The 22,991-nt window shown below is 42.6% G+C and overlaps 1 protein-coding gene and 1 non-coding gene across 2 annotated transcripts in view; one reads left to right on the top strand and one right to left on the bottom strand.

Moving 5' to 3' along the window:
- Positions 1–22,991, bottom strand: part of LOC145415667 (uncharacterized) — a 547,996-nt gene that overhangs the window by 54,126 nt on the left and 470,879 nt on the right. Inside the window, exon 23 of the mRNA XM_080284883.1 lies at positions 8,216–8,340. Within this exon, the coding sequence (XP_080141009.1) occupies positions 8,216–8,340 (125 nt within the window). The remainder of the gene's footprint in view (positions 1–8,215; positions 8,341–22,991) is intronic.
- Positions 2,458–2,576, top strand: LOC145415826 (5S ribosomal RNA). The gene has a single exon (XR_013900133.1). It is a non-coding gene; the product is annotated as a 5S ribosomal RNA (ribosomal RNA).

Genomic DNA, 22,991 nt, shown 5'->3' with positions numbered 1-22,991 from the left:
ATGGAATGAACAGTTATGCAAGTCTGTATGCTGATGATGCAAAGATCTTGAGGAAAGTAGAAGTTGAGGAGGACTGGAAAATGCTGCAGGAGGACCTGGATAGGATTCATAATTGAGGCCAGATGTGGGAAATGAAATTCAATGTAAAATAATGTAAAATATTGGAAATGGGTAAAAGTACCAAGAGGATATCACTGAATTATTTGATGGACAAAGAACTAATCACAAAAGCAAAAGAGAAAGATTTGGGAGTCTTTGTCCAGGATAGTTTATCACCTGCAAAACACATTAACAAGACAGTTAGAGAGATGTACAGTAACCCCTCATTATACGATGCCCCTTTATACGATATTTCGCTTATACAATGTCAACATTTTAGTCCCTTACGCTCAATATACGATGGGAACAATTCGCTACAACGATGGATCATCCGCAGCTCAGTGAACAGCGAACGCAACGCAAACATCCCCACAGGGTCGGTGCTGGACAACACACACTCATCCACCGGTCCAGCCTCATCAGCCAGCCCTGCCCAGCCAGCCAGTTCTGACAGTGATCAGCAAGGGCTGTGAGGCCCTTATTGTCCCTTTGCCTCGGAGTCGGGACAATTCGCTGTCCAGACAATTCGCCATCAGGACGATTCCCCGTCATTTATTAACATATCAATTTATTTAGCAAGTACACTAGTTTTTTAATTATATGAGTTGTAAAACAACTAACTCAGTGTCAAATGGCCACCCTTTACGGGATTTTGGTGTCTGGCAATAGATAGATAGATAAAAGTGATGGTGGTTTATTGTTTTTATAATAAATGTAAAATATGGCATCAAACAATGGGTATTAACTGAAAAAATATAAATATATTGGAATGCGAATCAGGCAATGTACGATCGTTCTTTCATCTTAACATATGGCTACATACGAGACATTTGCAATTATATAAATGCCTAATGACCTTAAGTGAACGATCGACATACTTTGGAATTATACAAATGTTGAAGGCCTCAGGTGATATAGGGGTGAGTTTAGTCACTGACCTGATAAATAGGATTACTTATGAGTGTGTTGTCCCAGATGATTGGCTGAAGAGTGTAATTGTAAATGTGTATAAAGGGAAGGGTGATGCCCTGGAAAGAGGAAATTATAGAGGTATAAAGCTTTTAGATCAGATAATGAAGGTAATGGAGAGAGTTTCAGAAGGTATGATTAGAGAAGGAGTGAATATTGATGAGATGCAGTTTGGGTTTATGCCAGGTAGGGGGACCACTGATGCTATATTCATTGTTCGACAGCTTCAGGAAAAATATATTGGTAGGAGAAGTGATCTTTATTTTGTTTTTGCTGATTTGGAAAAGGCCTTTGACAGAGTCCCTAAAAAGGTGGTGAAGTGGGCAATGAGAAAGTTTGGCTTGGAGGAGTGGCTGGTTAGGGTGGTTATGGATATGTATGTGGGTGCTCATACCCAGGTAAGAGTGAATGGAGATTTGAGTGATGAGTTTTCCATGAATGATGGTGTGCATCAGGGGTCAGTCTTGAGTCCCATATTGTTTATCATGGTACTTGAAGCCCTTTCACGTGACTTTAGAAACGGACTCCCATGGTAGCTGTTGTATGCTGATGATTTGGTGTTGATTGCAGAGAACGAAAGGAAGGCGGAGGAAAGGTTTAGGAAGTGGAGAGATGGTATGGGGCACAAGGGTTTAAGGGTAAATGCAGATAAAACAAAAGTGATGATATCTAGGGTTGGTGGCGGTACTGTCTAAGACGAGGGAACCATGCCCATGGAGTGTGGCTGCAGATGGTGACGTCCAATACTTCTTTTTGGTGTGATATTGTTGGAAACAATCATTCCATATGCAAAGAGGCACTTTGCAGACATTACACTGATAGCTGGTTTCATGACGAAGGCCACTTCTGTAACACACCCTGCATCGTTTGAGTTTTCTGTGGCCCCCGAATTTCTCGCTGGAGTGCACCTCACATCCTGCACTTAGCCTCTCAGGAGGATCAATGATCCTGGGCCTTTTTGCAGAAGCTGGATGTGCATTTTGAGGCTCTGGGTCTTCCTCCTCCTCAGAAGACAGAGTAGCAGGAGTGGCAGCAGAAGTACCAGGGCTGCCAGCAGGAGCAGCAGGGATGTTAGCAGCAGCATGAGGACAATAGTCAAATATTTCCTCGAGATGTAGAGCTGGAGCATGAGGAATGACGTTTCCTTCTGATGGCCACTCGTCAGGACTGAATAGGATGAGGGCATTGTAGGCTATTTCATGAAACTGTAGAAGTGTCAGCTGCTTCCCATTTGGACAGTACATATTGTAGAGGATGAGGGCATTGTGCAACCTCATCTGAATGAAGTACAGCATCACCTTCTTCGTCCACTTCACTGTCTTGCGCGTGAAGCTATAATATTTCATCATTTGATCAAAACGATCAACCCCACGCATATATTTCACACATGCCAACGGCCATACCACGTTGAGTACACCGCTTCCTGTTCGATCAGCGAAGTTAAGCAACGTTGGGTCTGGTTAGTACTTGGATGGGTGACCGCCTGGGAACACCAGATGCTGTTGGCATCCCTACGTCAAGTGGGGTTGGTGGAGGATTAGTGCCCCTCCCTGTAAAACAATTAACTCTAAGCCCTTGGCCACCCTGTCTGGGATACATGGCGTCTGGCAATGGATGAATGATGAATGAAACGTATTGCAATAGGCCGTTGCAAGGTGGTGACCTGTAAGTGTGACCTGCCGTCTTTGCTAATCCTCTTGTGATGGACATACTCCTCTGCTTCTACTCCCACAAGGTTTGTGATGAGTGATATCAGCCTTGTGTCCTGCCAACACATGATGAAGGTATTGTTTTCTCTGCGATACTGCAAAGTGTTGCGAAGTACCTCCTCCTTTGACAAGGCCTTCAGCAACCTTGGAGCCCCTCGAGCTAGTTGCAGGGTGCCAATGGAGTGGATGCCATTCTGGTACAGATTCTCTGTGAGTGCCACCGAGTTATAGTAACTGTCCATATATATATATGGTATCCCCTTGCTGAACAGACACTGACACAGTATAAACACAATATCACGAAGTCCGCTTGAGACACCACTGTACATCATGAAATCAATCACATAACCTGTGTCGCCACACAGAGGATGTAGAACTTGATTCCGTACTTGTCTGGCTTGTTAGGGTTGTACTATTTCATCATCAGTTGTCCTTTGTATGCCAGCATGCCCTCGTCCAAGGACAGACTCTTGAGAGGAACATAGAGGTTCCTGCATTTATCCTGGAGACATTCCATAACTGTCTGATCAGCAGCACCTTGTCTGTGTTACCGTTGGGGAGTGCCCTTTGGCTGAAGAAGTGAATATATTTTGACAGCTGTTTGAACCTGTTGAATGTCATCATCTGGGCAAAACATGGTGGTGCATATTCTCCCTTGTTGTCCCAGTACATTTGTTCAACAGGGAGCTTGCAGATACCCATACATATCCTCAAGCCCAGGTAATGTGCAATGTCAATGATGGTGCAGCCAATCCAATTGTATGCGGACTTCTGCTGGAGCACATCTCAGCAGTAGGCAGCATTGTCATTTGTCTCCTCTGTAATGTGCGTGAGGAGGTCACACGTAATAAATAGCTTTGAAAATCCTAGGGGAGTGGTGGGGATCAGGACCGTCAGGCCAGGTATAGCTGTGAATGGATGGACGTTGGGGGGTTTGGGTTGGTGCTCCAACCCTCCTCCTCCTCCTCCCCCCCAGGCCTGGCTCCTTCATCTGCTGCTTCCTCCCCCCTATCACTTTTTTCACAAGGTATAGCTCCACGTCTTTCACCCACCTCACACAACTGAACCCTTTGCTTCCACACGGGGGAACCTCGAGCATCTGCTCTCCCACGCTTACCACAACTCGTACATTCCACTGAAGAGTCGTCACTTTCAACATCAGTGGGATGATAATCATCATCACTTTCACTTGTATCACTCACATCACTCACAATGCTAGGTAATCCATATTTTTTTCTAGATGTAAGAGATTTCTTTTCCCAGTGTGAAAGGCTTTGTACATATGCACTTGAATCAGAGGTGCCAGGCTCTTCCTGACCACGAATATTAGCAGGACCTTTGTCTTTAAACAACGACCTCTTTGCCTTAGGCATTTTGCTAGCCTTCACACACTCACTTTCAACTACATTCACAAAAATTTTCTGGGAAAAAATGCAATAGATCCAGAGAAATAGGCACTTTCAGTGGGAGATCAAGAAGGGTATCTCCAATCTGTGAACAACCTCACACAACACTAAGCAGAGGAAAACACATGAGCATGCATGCACTAGCTTGGCAGGCATAGCTCTGCCCACTTTTGTCCTTCATCCAACAAAAATGATGACTTCCAAAATATTTCCTTAGAGATTACATCGGATGATGGGCAAACTCGTCATACTAATGTCTATCTATCTATCTATTGCCAGACGCCTCAATCCCGTTTGGGGTGGCCTCAAACAAATCCCCTCCAAGTCGCCCTGTCCACCGCCATTTCACTGCCCTGCTCCCAACTCACACCCCCCTCTCTCATATACCTCTCCACCCCATCCCTCCATCTCATCCTCGGCTTCCCCCTCCCTCTTCCCCCCTCCACCTCACTCACATACACTCTCTTCGTCAGTCTTTCACCCTCCATCCTCTCCACATGGCCAAACCACCTCAGTGTGTTCCTCATAACGCTTCCTATCACATCCACATCCACACCACAACGCTCCTTTATATCATACTAATGTCAGAGGCTGAAATTGCATGATGGGCCAGCCCATCATCGGTGCATCTAAGGGTTAAGTTTGGTAAAAGTGGAAGAAGACCACACTGGGATTATAAGTTAGGAAGATCAACCTTACACATACCACAAAGAGAGAAGAACATGTCAGTGATTATCAATAACAGACTATCTCCGGCTGACCACATCACTGAGAAGGTATGTAACATGAATACACTGCTTGCTAATATGAGAATAGCATTCACATACATAAATGATAACATGCTGTGAAAGATAGTATCATTTATCAGACCAACCCTGGAGTATGCCATGATAACATCATTCATCAGACCAATGCTGGAGTATGCATCAGTCGTCTGGATTCCTCATCTCAAAAAACACATAGATAATACTGAAAAAGTACAAAGGGCCGCTACAAGATGGGTACCAAACGTAAGGGATCTAAGCTATGAAGAAAGACAAGAATATTGAGTCCACCAACACTACGCGAGAGAAGGAAAAGAGGAGACATGATTATGCTATATAAATGCATGTCAGGGAAAACGAAAAGACATAAATGATTATATAACCTATGGGGAAGCATCAGCAAGAGGACAATGAAAAAAAAAATACATAAAATAGAGGTGATACAGATGTAAGGAAATTCAGTTTCCCAAATAGGGCAACTGATCTGTTGAATGCACTACCAAATGAAATAGTGTGTGCCAGAACAATTTATAAATTTGAAGATATGTATGATAAAACTGGTTTAATAAACGGGACAGTACAAGCTTGACTCATTCCTGTAATGATACAGTTAGGAAAGAACACACACACACATTCCTGGTCCCCAGTCTGGCAGATCTGTCGTACAGGGAGAGGCTGGAAAAGCTGGATTCGCCTTCCTTGGAGGAAGGGAGAAAGAGGGGTGATGTGATTTTTGTGTTCAGGACCATGATGAGAGTAGATAAAATTGATAGAGAAGATCTGTTTGTATGGGATAAGAGAGTAATAAGAGGACAAAGAATGAAGCTGAAGAAGACATGCTGCTTGAAGGATATCAAGATATATAGTTTTCCTTATTGATGCATAGACCTGTGGAATAGCCTGGGCAAAGAGATCGTCCAGTCCAAAAACTTAAATGAGTTTAAAGCAAAATCTGACTTATTGAAAAACAGAGACAGGATCCCATGAGCGTAGCTCATTTCCTGTATATCACAATTAGGTAAATACATTCCTGACCACACCTCACCACACCACACCACACCACACCACACCACACCACACACACACACACACACACAGATTCCTGATTTACATAAACGATATGGAAGATGGAATGAAAACTTAGGCAAGTCTGTTTCAAGATCATAAGGAAAGTACAAGTTGAAGAAAACTGAAAAATGCTGCAGGAGGACATGGATAGAATTCATGACTGGAGCCGGATGTGGGAAATGAAATTCAACACAAAAAAATAAACATATAAATAAAAATACTGGAAGTGGGTAAAGGTACCAAGAGACCATCACTGAATTATTTGATGCATAATAAACTAACCACAAAAGCATGGGAAGAGACGGACTTGGAAGTGCTGGTCCAGGATAATTTGTCACCTGAAAAACACATTAACAAGATAGAGAGACGTATAATCTCTTGACTAACATAAGAGTAGCATTTCATTACAAGGATGAGGAGATGATGAAAAAATTGATAGTGGCCATGATACGCCCAAGTTAGAATATAAGGCAGTAGTGTGGTCGCCACATAAACAAGATCGAGAGAATACAAAGAACAGCAACCAAGGTGGTCCCTAGCCTGGCAGATGTCGTACAGGGAAAGGCTGGAAATGCTACATTTGTCTTCCTTAGAAGAAAACGGAGTGTGGGGCAACATGACTGTAGTATTCAGGGCCATGATGGGAGTAGAAAAAATTAACAGACAAGATCTGTTTGTATGGGATGGGAAAGTAACAAGAGGGCATAGAATGAAACTGAAAATGCCAAGTTCTTGAAGGATATCAAGAAATATACTTTTCCATACAGATGCACACACCTGTGGAACAGCCTGGACAAAGAGATCGTCTAGTCTAAAAAATTAAATGAGTTCTAAGTAAAATCTGACACTGAGAAACAGAGACAGGACCCCACAAGCGAAGTTCATTTCCTGTATATCACAAATAGTTAAATACTGTACATACAGAGACTGGAATATGCAGCAGTGATATAGTCGCCACACTTAAAGATGACTGCATGAGAACTGGAAAAGGTGCAGTGGATGGCCATATGAATGATACTGAGCTTGAATGAACTGAAAGAATGGATAAGCTGACATTAACAAACCTACCTGGGAGAAGAGAGGGAGGGTATTTGATTATGTTCAGTAAAGGAGTTGAAAAAAAAAAAAATCTCTATGAACGATGATGGAAGGAAAACAAGCCTATGGCTATGTAAACATATGAACACAATGAGGGTACGGGATTAATGTCAACACAAGCATACATCAAGGAGAGAGAAGCTGGACACAGTGATTATTGTTCAGTTTTTCTAAGGTGATGAAGATCTCTAACCTCTTTCAGCTCAGCTGACAGCCAAATGTAGTAGAATTGGAGGGTCAATTAGAATAGCAACCAAGGAAACTCATTCCTACCTCATAATTAAGGCTCAACAAATTTTTGCAACCATCATTTTTTATTAAGTTCGGGGAATGGTCCAGTTCCACTACATAAAAATTGATCCACTATAATAATAATACGCTTCAAGTTTTTCCAAATGTTTCACTTTTCTGCTGTGGCAGCTGCAATCAGAGCAAATCAATATCAAACATGTGGAATAACTGAAAGGACTTATCACCCATAATACTGAAATAAGTTTAGGACTCAGTGTAATTTTAAAAAGCAATACACTCAAACCCCGATTTAAGGGACCTCCATTTAAGGGATTTCGGATTTAAGGGACTCCATTGTCTACCTGACAAACGGACAGGACTATTCAAAAAGTCCGCTGCTTGAAACATTAATATGTTTCTTTATACAGTACCTGTAAAATATTATTCATAATCATATAAATGAGATAAGTGAAACATTCATTGCATTTCATAATAAGATTGTTTTTATATGTGGTAAAACAATGGACATTATCAAGTAAGGGACAAGTTGATTCCCCATTTAGTCCCTTAAATCGAGGTTTGAGTGTAACTCAAATATACACTCAAGGTCAAAAGTCAGGCAAATAAGAAAACTAATAACATAAGCCACAACACACTGTGAAGAAAAAATATACCTACAATGGGAGAGGGTTTAAACTGAGCCAAAACTGTTATATAGTATATATATCCAATTAACATGTTTTCCATTTGTGAGTAAAATTGTACTATCTGAACAATTCATGGCATTTTAATATCAGGATAAACAATGCTTTAGGATCATAGTGTGACAAAGTAATAAACATGCAACAGAGTGTGGCAAGTGTATGCTAACCGTTTGTATGAGGACTGGGTGGCAGCAAATCTGGCGGAGTCGTAGAAGCAATACCAAGAGGTGGTGGGACTTTACTTCATTTGGAATCACCAGATCACTTGCCAAAGTTGGTGTATACCTGTTGTCTGCAAAGAAACACTCAGATGCAACAACAAAGTGCTGTAACATAACATTAAACCCACCAATCTGGAATACAGTTGTTTTAATATATTCTCAATGCTTCCAACTGACTTAAACTTCAGGAGTAATTTCTTGTTGTGTGGGGACCAGTGATGGCTATATCTAACTCCTCTAGTCTGAAAGTCACCCCTGTGTTGAATAAAATCATGTGCTGGTATCAAGAATACAGTGAAAAATATGTAATCATAGTTAAGGAGTTATGAAACAGAGCAAGTTTGTTATACCACTTGTATCTATTCTCTCTGAAATATTAGGTACTGGAGAGGTGCACCCTTGCACAGTGGTACTGATTATAGCTGGGTGGCTCTGCTGCCTGTTTATGCAAATGTGCCTCAACTCCCTCCCTATCCTCTGAAAGGAGGATGGTGGACTGCTGGAGAGGAGCACCTTCAGCCTGCTGTATACTGGGTTCACATTCAACTGAACCTGGGGTTACAGCAACCACTACTACTGAAATAATAAAATTTAAATCTGTGTCCAACACTGGAAACCATCCTTTAAGTCGAATGATACCCATCCAGTGCACTGTTTTTGACAGAAGTACCAGGACTTGGGTAACTTCAACAATAGTAACAAGCAATTAGTTAGCACCAACTCATGGCTGGGTTGGCTTTCCTCAACAGTAGGGATCAGCTAGGTTGAGCATCAAGTCAAATGTAAGCTTCCTGCACAAGTCCCCTCCCCCACTAATCTCTTAGCCAATGGGAAGTGCTAAAACTACCGGAGTCATTTCCCCAATCTCTGCCCAATATTCATGCCAACCAATGGAATGCACTGGTACCTGTGATGATCACATCCCTCGGCTTCTGCCACGTTATGATCAGCCACAGATGAACAGTTACTACCCCTGTCCTGCCAGCAGGATGACTTTGCAAGTTTCCATGCACAGAGAGGCAGATGCCCAAACCTAATACTGTATACACAGGTGAAGGAGAAGGAAGAGGAGGAGGAGGAGGAAGAAAATGTAGTCCATTAAAGGCCACAGAAGAAGTGGACTTCTCCATTTTTGAGGATTTCTTTCTCCAGCATATAACCCAAACAGATAATTTGCATCCAGGTACACTCATGATCACTAATCTCTGATCAGAGAGTTAGCCAAAGTCTTGGCCAGGCGTAGGCAACACAGTCAGACACACTCCACCATCATTTCAGAAAGGTTTAATGCTTCAATGAACAATTTTCTAAGCATCACTGAAGCACTTTTGTTTCACTTACTTTATTACTTTCTCAAGTAATATATGCATGGTAAGAAATAGACAAATTTGGTTATAGCTGTTATTTTTAGTCTATAATGAGTGCGTGATGATATTTGAATTTCATACTGTTTTATTAATCTGTTTATAATTTCACTGACCTATTTTTTGAGGCGAGCCTTTAACCGAGCTGTTGATAGGTGATAGCAGAGAAATATCCATGATTACCAAAGCAGCCGGCATTCACACAACATATTCTAAGTAAGAATGCTTTATAATACTTATATCATTGACAAAAATTTACTATTACTACTACTACTTTGAACTTTATATTTTTCTCTAGTGATAACAGGGCCCATTGCCCATAGATATAAATAAGCCTAGATGCCACATGACACTACTGTAGATGCGTCTGCGCGGCTGCCATCTTGGAACGGTCGAGGAAGATGATGTCGTGTTCCTGGCGATGGTCAAAGCTGACCACTATTTACCTAGGATTGCAACAGCACTGTGCTGTTTTTGGGTTTAGAAAGCGTCGGAATATATCTATGGTGGCACCGATAGAACGGCTGGCTCAACTGTCTGGTTATGCAAACGTCCCTCAGCTGCTTCCCTATCCCCCGAAAGGAGGATGGTGGGTTGCAGAAAGGAAATTTAAGCCTGCAGTCCATCGAGTTCACGTTTCGGATGAACCAGGAACCACAACCATTACCACCACCACAACAGCAACCATCACCACTACCACCACCACAACAACAACCACTACCACCAACACCACATCCACCACCACAACAGCAACAACATCCACAACCACCACCATAACAACAATCACCACCACAACAATAATCACCACCACAACAACAATCACCACCACAACAACAACCACCACCATAACAACCACCACCACCATCACCACAACCACCAACACATCACCAACAGCACCTTTCACTTACAACCAGACGAAGCACATAATTAACAACCTCAAGCACTCATCTGCCTGTGGACCAGACAACATAAGCAACATTCACCTTAAACACCTAGGACCACAAGGCATACAAGCACTCACCAACATATCAAACTACAGCTACTCACACAACATAATACCCAACATCTGGAAGCATGACAATATCATCACTATCCCTAAACCCAACAAAGACCCCACGTTACCCTCCTCACACTGCCCCATCACACTCCTCTGCACCCCCTCTAAAGTCACTGAGCGATTGATACTACAACTAGTCACACCTCACATTCCCCTAGCCCAGTCACAACATGGCTTTAGGCCACTACACTCCACAAACACCCTTCTTACAGACCTTACACAGAGAGTTTTCGATGGCATGAATTCAGCTAGGCCACCACACAGAACACTCCTAATCACACTAGACATTAGCAAAGCTTTTGATGCCATCCCCTGCCACAACCTCACAAACAAAATACTCAATACAAACATGCACAATAACGCAAAAAGATGGCTGGCAAACTACTTAGCAGGCAGATGTGCACACGTAACATTTGCCGGTCAGTCTTCTAACATCAGAAACTTCACAAACGGCATCCCCCAAGGATCTGTTTTGTCCCCTACACTCTTTAATCTATACATGCACGACGTACCCACACCCCACACACCACAGATACACATAGCTTCCTATGCTGATGATATAACACTTACATGTACACACCAAAACACAAACACAGCTGCACAAATCATTCAACCTTACCTCAACACACTACACGAATGGTTCATCACAAACAGGCTCAAAATAGCCCCAGCCAAATCTACAGTGACTCTTCTCACAAACTGGACAGCAGAACACGGTCACATCCCACACCTTACCAAAAACAACACCCCTATCACACACACACACACACACCCAAAATCCTTGGTGTAACATACAATACATCAATGTCATTTAAACAACACATCACAAACATTAAAAATAAAATAACACCAAGACTCAATGCTTTGAGGTCACTTGCCCATACAACATTCGGACACAACAAAGAAACCACCACCACAGTATACAAACAGTACATACGTTCAGTGATGAATTATGCAAGCCCTGCCTGGGCTTCTAACCTGACCAAAACACACTACAACACTCTACAGACCATACAGAACAAGGCCCTAAAAATAATCACAGGCTGCACAGCTACTACACCCACAGACCACCTACATCAAGAAACCAAAGTCCTCAAAGTCAAGGATCACCTAGACATGAGAGGCACCCAGTTTCTTGCTGCAGCCTCCACAAACCCACAACATCCACTACAGTACATGGCAGCACATCCACCCACACCAAGGAACATCAAAACAACACCCAGCACATGATACCATACACAAATATTGTCATCTCTCCCCCCTCGCCCACCTCAGACCAGCTTCCAGAAGCATATCCACACTCAGATCACTTGCCACTCCATTCAGTCACTTAAAGACAACACACAGCTGCATGCACGGCCTCCTGACATCCACCCTTCTGAATCCTATCTTCCTCGTGAGGACAGGGTCCACCTGGCCAGGCTGAGATGTGGGCACCATCCAGTCCTCTTAAGCTACCAGAAGAGGCTGGATGACTCCGTTGCTGACGCCTGTCCAGGATGCAACACAGCATCTCATACTGTTAAGCACATTATGGAAGACTGCATTGCACACAATCACCTACGCCAACAGCACAACATACACTCTTTGAGAGCTCTGTGGGAAAGACCGGTCTCGGCCATGGCCTTCCTAAGGGTTCGGGGCTGTTCGGCCAGACTGCCTAGGGAACAACTACTACTACTACTACTACACATCAACCACCACAATAACAACCACAAAAACCACCACCACCACAACAACCGCCACCAAAACAACAATCACCACCACCACCATCACAACAATAACCACCACCACAACAATAACCACCACAACAACCACCACTATCACAACAACCACCACTATCACAACAACCACCATCACTACAACAACCACCACCACAACAACCACCACCACAACAACCACCATCACAACAACCACCACAACCACCACCACCACAACAACCACCATAACAACAACAACAACAACCAACACAACCACAACCACCACCATGACAAGAATAACCACCACCACCACCAACATCACCACCACAACAGCAACAATAACAACAACCACAAAAAACATCACCACAACAACCACCACCACCACAACAACAACAGCAGCAACAACTATACCCACCATCACAACAATGACCACCACAACACCCACCACCACAACAACTACAACATCCACCCCTACCACCACCACAACCACCACAACAGCAACAACAACCACAATCACCACTACAACAGCCACCATTATAACCACCATCACAACAACCACCACCACCACTAACACAACAACAACCACAATTAAAACAAAAAACACCACCACCATAACAACAACAAAAACCACCATCACCACCACAACAACAACAACAACAACAACAACAAAAACCATCATCACCACCACCACAGCAACAGCCACGACTACCACTACAATAACCACCATCACCACCACCACAACAATAACCATCATCACCACCACCACAACAGTAACCACCATCACCACCTCCACCACAACAACATTCATTTTCATAGTCCGAATTTGTTCTAAAACAAGCCCCACTATTACATGCTTGACCGCTCCAAGATGGCAGCCGCAAAGATGCATAGCTGCTGCACTGAAGAATGGGCTATGCTGCATCTAGTCTAATTTATATCTATGCCATTGCCATACAGTGGGAATGGGTGCCCTGTTCCTATGCGACGTCTTAGCTGCATGCCCCCTGTGGTCAAAATGTGTGCTAATTAATGCCATTAATTCATTAATAATTATTATGGTATATATGATGCCAATATCCACGCATACTGGCACATGTTTTTTTTTACTTCTTGGAAACTGCTAAATTGTAGACTGATTGAAGAAATGTCGGCCCCTGTCAATAAACAAAGATTATTACAGTATATTATGGAGGAGAAACCATAAGAGTATGGTAATATCAAAGATATAAAGAGTAGTACGCTTCAGATCACCTAGTTACAGTTATTTGCCCCGCCCAGTAGCGCAGAGGCTGCGTTCAAATGCGTGGCTCATGTATGGTCATGACACTGCCCGCCACGCGTCTCTGGTGAGAGATTAGTAATCATGACTGTACCTACTTGCTGCAAGGCTACCAATGACATGGAGTTCATGGAAAATGTCCGGCAACTCCACCATCCCATGTCTTTTTTTTTTTTTTTTTTTTTTTAATGCAAGGAAGAAGGAACAAAAGGCCATGAGCCCGCAAACCGTTTCTATAAAAAAAAAAAAAAAAAAAAATACAGAGGAGAACCAAATTCAAGATCCGTTCATTTAGAGATGCCTGGACACACTGAGTTTGAAAGACTGGAAATCATAGGAAGTAGGAAATACAGACAGAGGGAAACAGTTCCAGAGTTGACCTGTTGCATAAATGAAGGACTGGGAGTAATGGTTACCTCTTGCATTAGAGAGTTGGAGAGACAAGGGGTGAGAGTTTGTTGCTAGACGGGTGCTATGCACCCGTCATAAAGGTGAAGGGATACAAGCAGACAGTTCAGAGGAGCAGTGACCATTAAAGTAGCGAGAGAAAAGAGATAAAGATGCAACAGTGCAGTGAAGAGACAGAGGTTGAAGGGAACCAGTAAGAGGAGGACAGTTAATGAGATGAAAAGCCTTCGACTCCACCCTACTGAGAAGAGCTGTATGTGGGGAGCCTCCACACACATGAGAATTGTACTCCACACAGGGGCAAATAAAGCCCATGTATAAAGTCAACAACTGTACAGGGGTAAAGACGGTACAGAGTTGGCTTAGCACACCTAATCTCTTGGAAGCAGATTTTACAAGAGATGTAATATGATCTTTCCAAGGTAAGTCCCAAGTGAATGAAACCCCAAGCATGTTCAAGGATGATGCAGGATTGAGCTGGATATTATTAAACATTAGTGGGTACTCCTGTCGAAGATTTTGTTGGGTTGATAGGTGTAAGAACTGAGTCTTTGATGCATCAAAAACAACATAATTATTTTACTCCCGTCAGAGATACGAGCCAAGTCAGACAGTAGGTGTGCCATAGCCTCATCCCTTGTTTGCTGAAGTACCATATTTCGTGGCATATAAGACACAGCATTGTGAAAGATGCACCCTAATTCTGGTAGGGCAGTTCTGTGAAAAAAAAAAGTTTGCCCCAACTAACACTGCAGTAAGGTTTTTTGACATGAGCCATTACCATTTAGATACACCCTCACCTTTCAGAATCTATTCAGTACTGCTCATCTGCCTTTTTTTTTTTTTTTTTTTTTTTTTTTTTTAAGTACAAAGAATGGTAAAGGAAAACTAAACCCCTTCTTAACAAAATGTGACTGATAAGAGCCATTGAAACTTAGACACACACATCTTTCAGAATCTATTCAGTACTGCTCATCAGCCTTTGGTTTCTTTTTTTAAGCAAAACGAATGGTACAAGAAAGAGAAAAGAAAACAAAACCCCTTCTTAACAAAACGTGACTTAGATCCACGAGGCCATCTTAACACTGTTTATGTTTGTGAGGTGTCCGATTTCTGAGAATGTTCATCTTCAAAATATAATTATTATGTATCAGTAAGTAGATATAAACACTATTTTTAAATTCTTATGAATTTAAAACCACAAATGAACTCAATAAAATCTGTTCTTTCATTCACTGACAAAAATATAAAGGCCATTAAAAGTAGAAATACACTATTTATCTCCAGATCAAGTGCTTACATGTTGATTAAAATTACAGACAACACAAACAGAATACAAAAATAAAGTACAATGAACGTTCACTCAGTCCATTTATCCTAAAAGAACCCCATCATACTCCACACCTCTGGTGCTATGGAATTTTCCCCACATTGTCTTCACTCAAGCATCATATCAGACTACTACCAGCACTGTAACTAACCTCTAAATACCTCCACAAAAACTATAAATATGTTGCACTTGTAAATACACAACTAAACAAGAAAATTACAATGTTTTACAACTGAAGTTCAGTACAGCGAGGTTGCTTGGGAACAGGGTGGACAGCTGTCTCTACCCTCTTCTCTCAGAATCACTTCCTCACTTCAGCTATGTTTGCCTTGCAGCATTAACAGTTAAAAATGCATACTTCACTGATCAGAATTTACTAAAAACACACATTCATCTCAAAACATCGAGTACAGTACAGTAATCCATTATTACGCCTTAATAACACTGCTGCCTCCCATTCGCTAGACAACTGTCTCTACTCTCTTCTCCCAGTATCACTCCCTCACTGTCAGCTGTTTTCCTTGCAGCATCAACAATTCATTCTTAGATCTTTAGTGGAAAAGTTTCTAGAGAAGGGAAAGAAGTTGTATGCAGCTTTCATGGATTTGGAGAAAGCATATGACAGGGTGGATAGACAAGGACTGTGGAAAGTATTAAGAATATATGGAGTAGATGGGAAGTTGTTGAATGCTGTGAAGAGTATGTATGATGGTGCTAAGGCTGCAGTGCGTGTGGATGGTGAACTAAGTGAATTTTTCTCTTTGAAGGTTGGGTTGAAACAGGGATGTGTCATGTCTCCATGGTTGTTCAATCTGTACATGGATGGGGTAATAAAAGAGGTACAAGGTAGCGTAGTGGATGTTGGAATGGCCCTGGTGAGAGAGGATAGTGTTTGGAAACTCGCTGTACTGTTGTTTGCAGATGATACTGTGTTGTTGAGTGAAGACGAAGGAGATCTGCAAGGCTTGGTGGATGAGTTTGGGAGAGTGTATAAGAAACGGAATCTAAAGGTGAATGTAGGGAAGAGTAAAGTGATGGTCTTTGAGAGAGGTGAAGTCAGTGAATGTACAGTGAGGTTGGATGGTGAGGAATTGGAAAATGTGAGTACGTTTAAGTACTTGGGTAGTGTGATGAGTAAGGATGGAGGTTTGGATGGTGAAGTGCTTGAAAGGGTACAGCAGGGAAGAAAGGTTGCTGGTTCTTTGAAAGCAGTGATAAGACACAGGGAAGTGAGCATGGAAGTGAAAAAGTTACTACATGACAGTATTGTGATACCAACTCTAACGTGTGGAAGTGAAGCTTGGACATTGTTGGAAAGACACAAGTCAAGAGTGAGAGCAGTGGAAATGAGTTATTTAAGAGGAGCCTGTGGAGTCACATGGAGAGACATGCTGACGAATGAGGATATAAAGGAGTGTTGTGGTGTGGATGTGGATGTGATAGGAAGCGTTATGAGGAACACACTGATGTGGTTTGGCCATGTGGAGAGGATGGAGGGTGAAAGACTGACGAAGAGAGTGTATGTGAGTGAGGTGGAGGGGGGAAGAGGGAGGAGAAGGCTGAGGATGAGATGGAGGGATGGGGTGGAGAGGTATAAGAGAGAGGGGGGTGTGACTTGGGAGCAGGGCAGTGAAATGGAGGAGGACAGGGCAACGTGGAGGCGATTTGTTTGTGGCCACCCGAAACGGGATTGAGGCGTCTGGCAATAGATAGATAGATAGACAGATCAACAATTAAAAATGCATACTTCACTGATCAGACTCTGCAAAAAAAAACAAAAAACATCCATCTCAAAATATTCGAGTACGGTGAAAACATCCATTTTTCGTCTTAGTAACACTGCTGCCTCCCAGTCGCTACGGTACTCACACACGCACACATGTACACACCACACACAACATTTGCTTGTCTCTGAAACATTTACATCAGTCAGTTTTGGAGTATCCAGTGGCTTTCTTATTTGCTAAAAATATCAGAATGTATTTGGTTGTACAGTATCAGTACTAGCACAAATAAATATCATAGCTTAAGGCATTAAACATCTCAAGCAATTTATTCATCCAAAAAATAACAAGGTCGGGGAAAGACTAAAGGTGTACGGCACTACTGATCCTAAAATTACCATGGTTGCATCTGTCATCGTTGATCACCTAAAACCGATAATCACTGCATATTACTAGCATGGTGAAATAATTTCACACGTCTTCAAATCCTGTGAATTCATCATTACTAGATACATCCCCAAGTCTTGAAGCATCACTGGAAGTGTCATCAACATCATCATCATCACTGTTTCACTGTCACTCTCATATAGTAAATGATCCTCAGTACCATCCATTGAATTGGATATATCAAAGAAGCAAGCTGCCAAGCATGGGCTAACTTTTTAACTGAGCACAGGCGAAACTTTTCAGACTTGGGACATTTGATACAGCCCACATTAACCTCTTCAGTACATGTTTCCTGAACTGGATAAAACCATGTGGCGAGCATGAATAAAGTACCTTATAAAATACCCTGTTGGGCTAAAGATATTAATAAGTGGATTATCACTGTCCCCTAGCTGGACTCCTCCCACTCCTACCTCCTTAACTACACCCACACCACACTCACACCCACATCCTCAGGGTTCTGTTCATTTCGGCTGTAACATCCAAACTGGCAAACGGCCGAATCGCCTAACGGCTTAACGATAGAAAATAACCTAACCCAGTGATTCTCAACCTTTTTTGCCCTATTCACCCCTTCCACCATATGGCAGAATGTCATTCCCCCCTTTCCAAGACTGTCTTACTCATAAGGAGCTTACCTGATTAATACGCATAAAATAATGAAAATCTGCTTTAATATTTCCATATTAGTACAAATATATTTACATGGATTATTTTGTAGTGGAGTTATAAGCTTTCTCAGAACGACCACAGTACGGTACAGACCTGTTTGCAACTGTAAGGCAGACTTGAACTGAGAGTGAGTGACAGAATCTACCGCGGCCTGAGGGCCAACAGCGTCACTAGTTTGTACATGTCCAAAACGAAAACCTGACGGTAAAGGAATATGATGACTCCCTCTCTCTCTTTCTCAGGGTTTCAGTTTATAAAATACGTAAAAATCTATCTATCTATCTATTGCCAGATGCCTCAATCTCGTTCGGGGTGACCACAAACAAATCGCCTCCAAGTCGCCCTGTCCACCGCCATTTCACTGCCCTGCTCCCAACTCACACCCCCCTCTCTCATATACCTCTCCACCCCATCCCTCCATCTCATCCTCGGCCTCCCCCTCCCTCTTTCCCCCTCTACCTCACTCACATACACTCTCTTCATCAGTCTTTCACCCTTCATCCTCTCCACATGGCCAAACCACCTCAGTGTATTTCTCCTAACGCTTCCTATCACATCCACATCAACACCACAACGCTCCTTTAAATCCTCATTTGCCAGCCTGTCTCTCCTCTCCTCTTAAATAACTCATTTCCACTGCTCTCACTCTTGACTTGTGTCCTTCCAGCAACGTCCAGGCTTCACTTCCATACGTTAGAGTTGGTATCACAATACTGTCATGTAGTAACTTTTTCACTTCCATGCTCACTTCCCTGCTTCTTATCACTGTTTTCAAGGAACCAGCAACCTTTCTTCCCTGCTGTACCCTTTCAAGCACTTCACCCTCCAAACTTCCATCCTTACTCATCACACTACCCAAGTACTTAAACGTACTCACATTTTCCAATTCCTCACCATCCAACCTCGCTGTACATTCACTGACTTCACCTCTCTCAAAGACCATCGTTTTACTCTTCCCTACATTCACCTTTACATTCCGTTTCTTACACACTCTCCCAAACTCATCCACCAAGCCTTGCAGCTCCCCTTCGTCTTCACTCAACAACACAGTATCATCTGCAAACAACAATACAGGGAGTTTCCAAACACTATCCTCTCTCAACAGGGCCACTCCAACATCCACTACCCTACCTTGTACCTCTTTTATTACCCCATCCATGTACAGACTGAACAACCATGGAGACATGACACATCCCTGTTTCAACCCAAACTTCAAAGAGAAAAATTCACTCAGTTCACCATCCACACACACTGCAGCCTTAGCACCATCATACATACTCTTCACAGCATTCAACAACTTCCCATCTACTCCATGGGAAATAATAATTGCCTTTTTTATGGTCGAGATGAAATTCCCCTTGATTTGAGAGGTTTTGGTAGTTCCTTCGCCGTTTCCCCAACTTAGGCAAACAAAACAAACTGACAGGATGAACACATAGGAATTAGACATGAAAGAAGACAAGCCTCTTCCTCCACGCTTGTTCTAATGCTGTCCGCAACAAGGAGAGGGCCTACAAAAGGTATCGGAGCCAACCCACCCCTGAATCACATCATCTTTACGTTACTGCCCGGAATCGTGCTAAGTCTGTTCTTCGCTCTACTAAAAATAATTTCATCCATACTAAATGCTCTCAACTCTCCAACTCGAATTCTTCCTGCTCCTTCTGGCACCTTGCCAAAAATCTTTCTAACAACTTTACCTCATCATCCTTCCCTCCTCTTTTCTACTCTGATGGTTCTGTAGATATTTCTTCTACTGATAAAGCAGATCTCTTCGCACAGACTTTCTCCTCCAATTCCACCTTAGACGATTCCGGTGCTGTTCCTCCATCACTTCCCCCCTCTGACTTCCTCATGGTTGACATTAAAATTTCTTCAGCTGATGTATTTTCTGCCATCACTGGCCCCAGTACTAACAAGGCATATGGGCCTGATTGGGTCCCTCCTGTTGTTCTCAAGAACTGTGCTTCTGTGCTTACACCCTGCCTAGGCAAACTCTTTCGCCTTTGTCTGTCAACTTGTACCTTTCCTTCTTGCTGGAAGTTTGCTCTCATTCAGCCAGTCCCAAAGAAGGGTGACCACTCCCAACCCTCCAACTATCGTCCAATTGCTTTAACGTCCTGTATTTCAAAAGTTTTCGAGTCAATTCTCAGTAGAAAAATTTTAAGGCATCTTTCCTATCATAACCTTCTTTCCGATCGTCAGTACGGGTTCCGTCAGGGACGCTCCACTGGCGATCTTCTCACCTACCTTTCAGACTCCTGGTCATCCTCCTTTCGGGACTCTGGCAAAAGCTTTGCCATTGCACTTGACATCTCAAAGGCTTTCGATCAAGTCTGGCATAAATCTTTAATTTCCAAACTGCCCTCCTACGGTTTCTATCCTTCTATTTGTGCCTTCATCGCTAGATTCCTTTCTGGTCGTTCTATAGCCGCGGTTGTAGACGGCCATCGTTCTTCTCCTAGATCTATCAACAGTGGTGTTCCTCAGGGCTATGTCCTATCACCAACTCTCTTCCTTTTATTCATCAATGATCTTCTAAGCTGTACATCTAACCCTATCCACTCATACGCTGATGACTCCACCCTTCACCTTTCCATTCGGTTCCCACAACGTCCATCTCAACAGTTACTTCAACAAACATGGGATGAGGCTATGGCACACCTAATGTCTGACTTGGCTCATATCTCTGACTGGGGTAAAAATAATATGGTTGTTTTTAATGCATCCAAGACTCAGTTCTTACACCTATCAACCCAACAAAATCTTCCACAGGTATACCCACTAATGTTTAATAATATTCAGCTTAATCCTGCATCATCCTTGAACATGCTTGGGGTTTCATTTACTCGGGACTTATCTTGGAAAGATCATATTACATCTCTTGTAAAATCTGCTTCCAAGAGATTGGGTGTGCTAAGCCGACTCTGCTCCTTCTTTATCCCTGCACAATTGTTGACTCTATACAGAGGTTTTATCCGCCCCTGTGTGGAGTACAACTCTCATGTGTGGGGAGGCTCCCCACATACAGCTCTTCTCAATAGGGTGGAGTCAAAGGCTTTTCGTCTCATTAACTCTCCTCCTCTTACTGACTCCCTTCAACCTCTGTCTCTTCGCCGCACTGTTGCATCTTTATCTCTTTTCTATCACTACTTTAATGGTCACTGCTCCTCTGAACTCTCTGCTTGCATTCCTCCACCTCTACGACAGGCGCGTAGCACCTGTCTGGCAGCAAACTCTCATCCCTTTTCTGTCCAACTCTCTAATGCAAGAGTTAACCGTTACTCCCAGTCTTTCATTTATGCAACAGGTCAACTCTGGAACTGTCTCCCTCTGTCTGTATTTCCTGCTGCCTATGATCTCCAGTCTTTCAAACGCAGTGTGTCCAGGCATCTCAAAATGATCGGATCTTGAATTTGGCTCTCTATTGTATTTTGTTTTTCTCTTGGAGGGAACTGTTACTGCAGGCTCATGGCCTTTGGTTCCTTCTTCCTCACATTTAAAAAAAAAAAAAAAAAAAAAAAAAACTCTGACCGCACGTACACACACATTTTCTCACTCAGACAAACAACTGAAACGGACCTGAGAGAAACTTTTCTCTTCCGTTATTTCTCACACTATTCCTTAATTATTATAAAAATAACAATACACTGGAAAAAAAAAAAAAAAAAAAAAAAAAAAAAAAAAATATTGGGCCTAACTGATGCACATTATGTTTTGTGTTCAGAGGTAATAAAAAGATGAATGGAAGTAATGCAAGTTTAAGTGGCTGGGGAATGGCTGGGAGAAGGAGGGAGGTGAGAAGACAGGAAGAAATCAGTAGGATAGAAGTTGTGGAAGCAATGAAGAAAGTTAAATCAGGGAAAGCCCCAGGAATTGATGGAGTGTGTGGTGAAATGTTGAAGCATGGGGGAGAGATAGTAGTAGAATGGATGTGGAAGATGTGCAGATTGGCCTGGGAGGAAGGTAGAGTCCCGGAGGATTGGAAGTCAGGTATAATTATTCCCTTGTACAAAGGAAAAGGGGAAAAAGAAGTGTGTGGTAATCATAGGGGCATTTGTCTTCTTAGTATAATAGGAAAAGTGTATGGTAGGATACTTATTGACAGAGTTAGAGAAAGAACAGAGAAATTAGTTGGAGAAGAACAGGGAGGCTTTAGGAAGGGAAGAGGTTGTGTAGATCAGATATTCATTCTCAGATCTTTAGTGGAAAAGTTTCTAGAGAAGGGAAAGAAGTTGTATGCGGCTTTCATGGATTTGGAGAAAGCATATGACAGGGTGGATAGACTAGGATTGTGGAAAGTGTTAAGAATATATGGAATAGATGGGAAGTTGTTGAATGCTGTGAAGAGTATGTACGATGGTGCGAAGGCTGCAGTGCGTGTGGATGGTGAACTAAGTGAATTTTTCTCTTTGAAAGTTGGGTTGAAACAGGGATGTGTCATGTCTCCATGGTTGTTCAATCTGTACATGGATGGGGTAATAAAAGAGGTACAAGGTAGGGTAGTGGATGTTGGAGTGGCCCTGGTGAGAGAGGATAGTGTTTGGAAACTCCCTGTACTGTTGTTTGCAGATGATACCGTGTTGTTGAGTGAAGACAAAGGAGAGCTGAAAGGCTTGGTGGATGAGTTTGAGAGAGTGTGTAGGAAACGGAATCTAAAGGTGAATGTAGGGAAGAGTAAAGTGATGGTCTTTGAGAGAGGTGAAGTCAGTGAATGTACAGCGAGGTTGGATGGTGAGGA

Source organism: Coenobita brevimanus, chromosome 103 (genome assembly GCF_032717465.1).
Source record: "Coenobita brevimanus isolate Jiangsu-jjx chromosome 103, ASM3271746v2, whole genome shotgun sequence".
NCBI classification, from domain to species: domain Eukaryota; kingdom Metazoa; phylum Arthropoda; class Malacostraca; order Decapoda; family Coenobitidae; genus Coenobita; species Coenobita brevimanus.
This window is presented reverse-complemented; position numbering and strand designations above follow the sequence as displayed.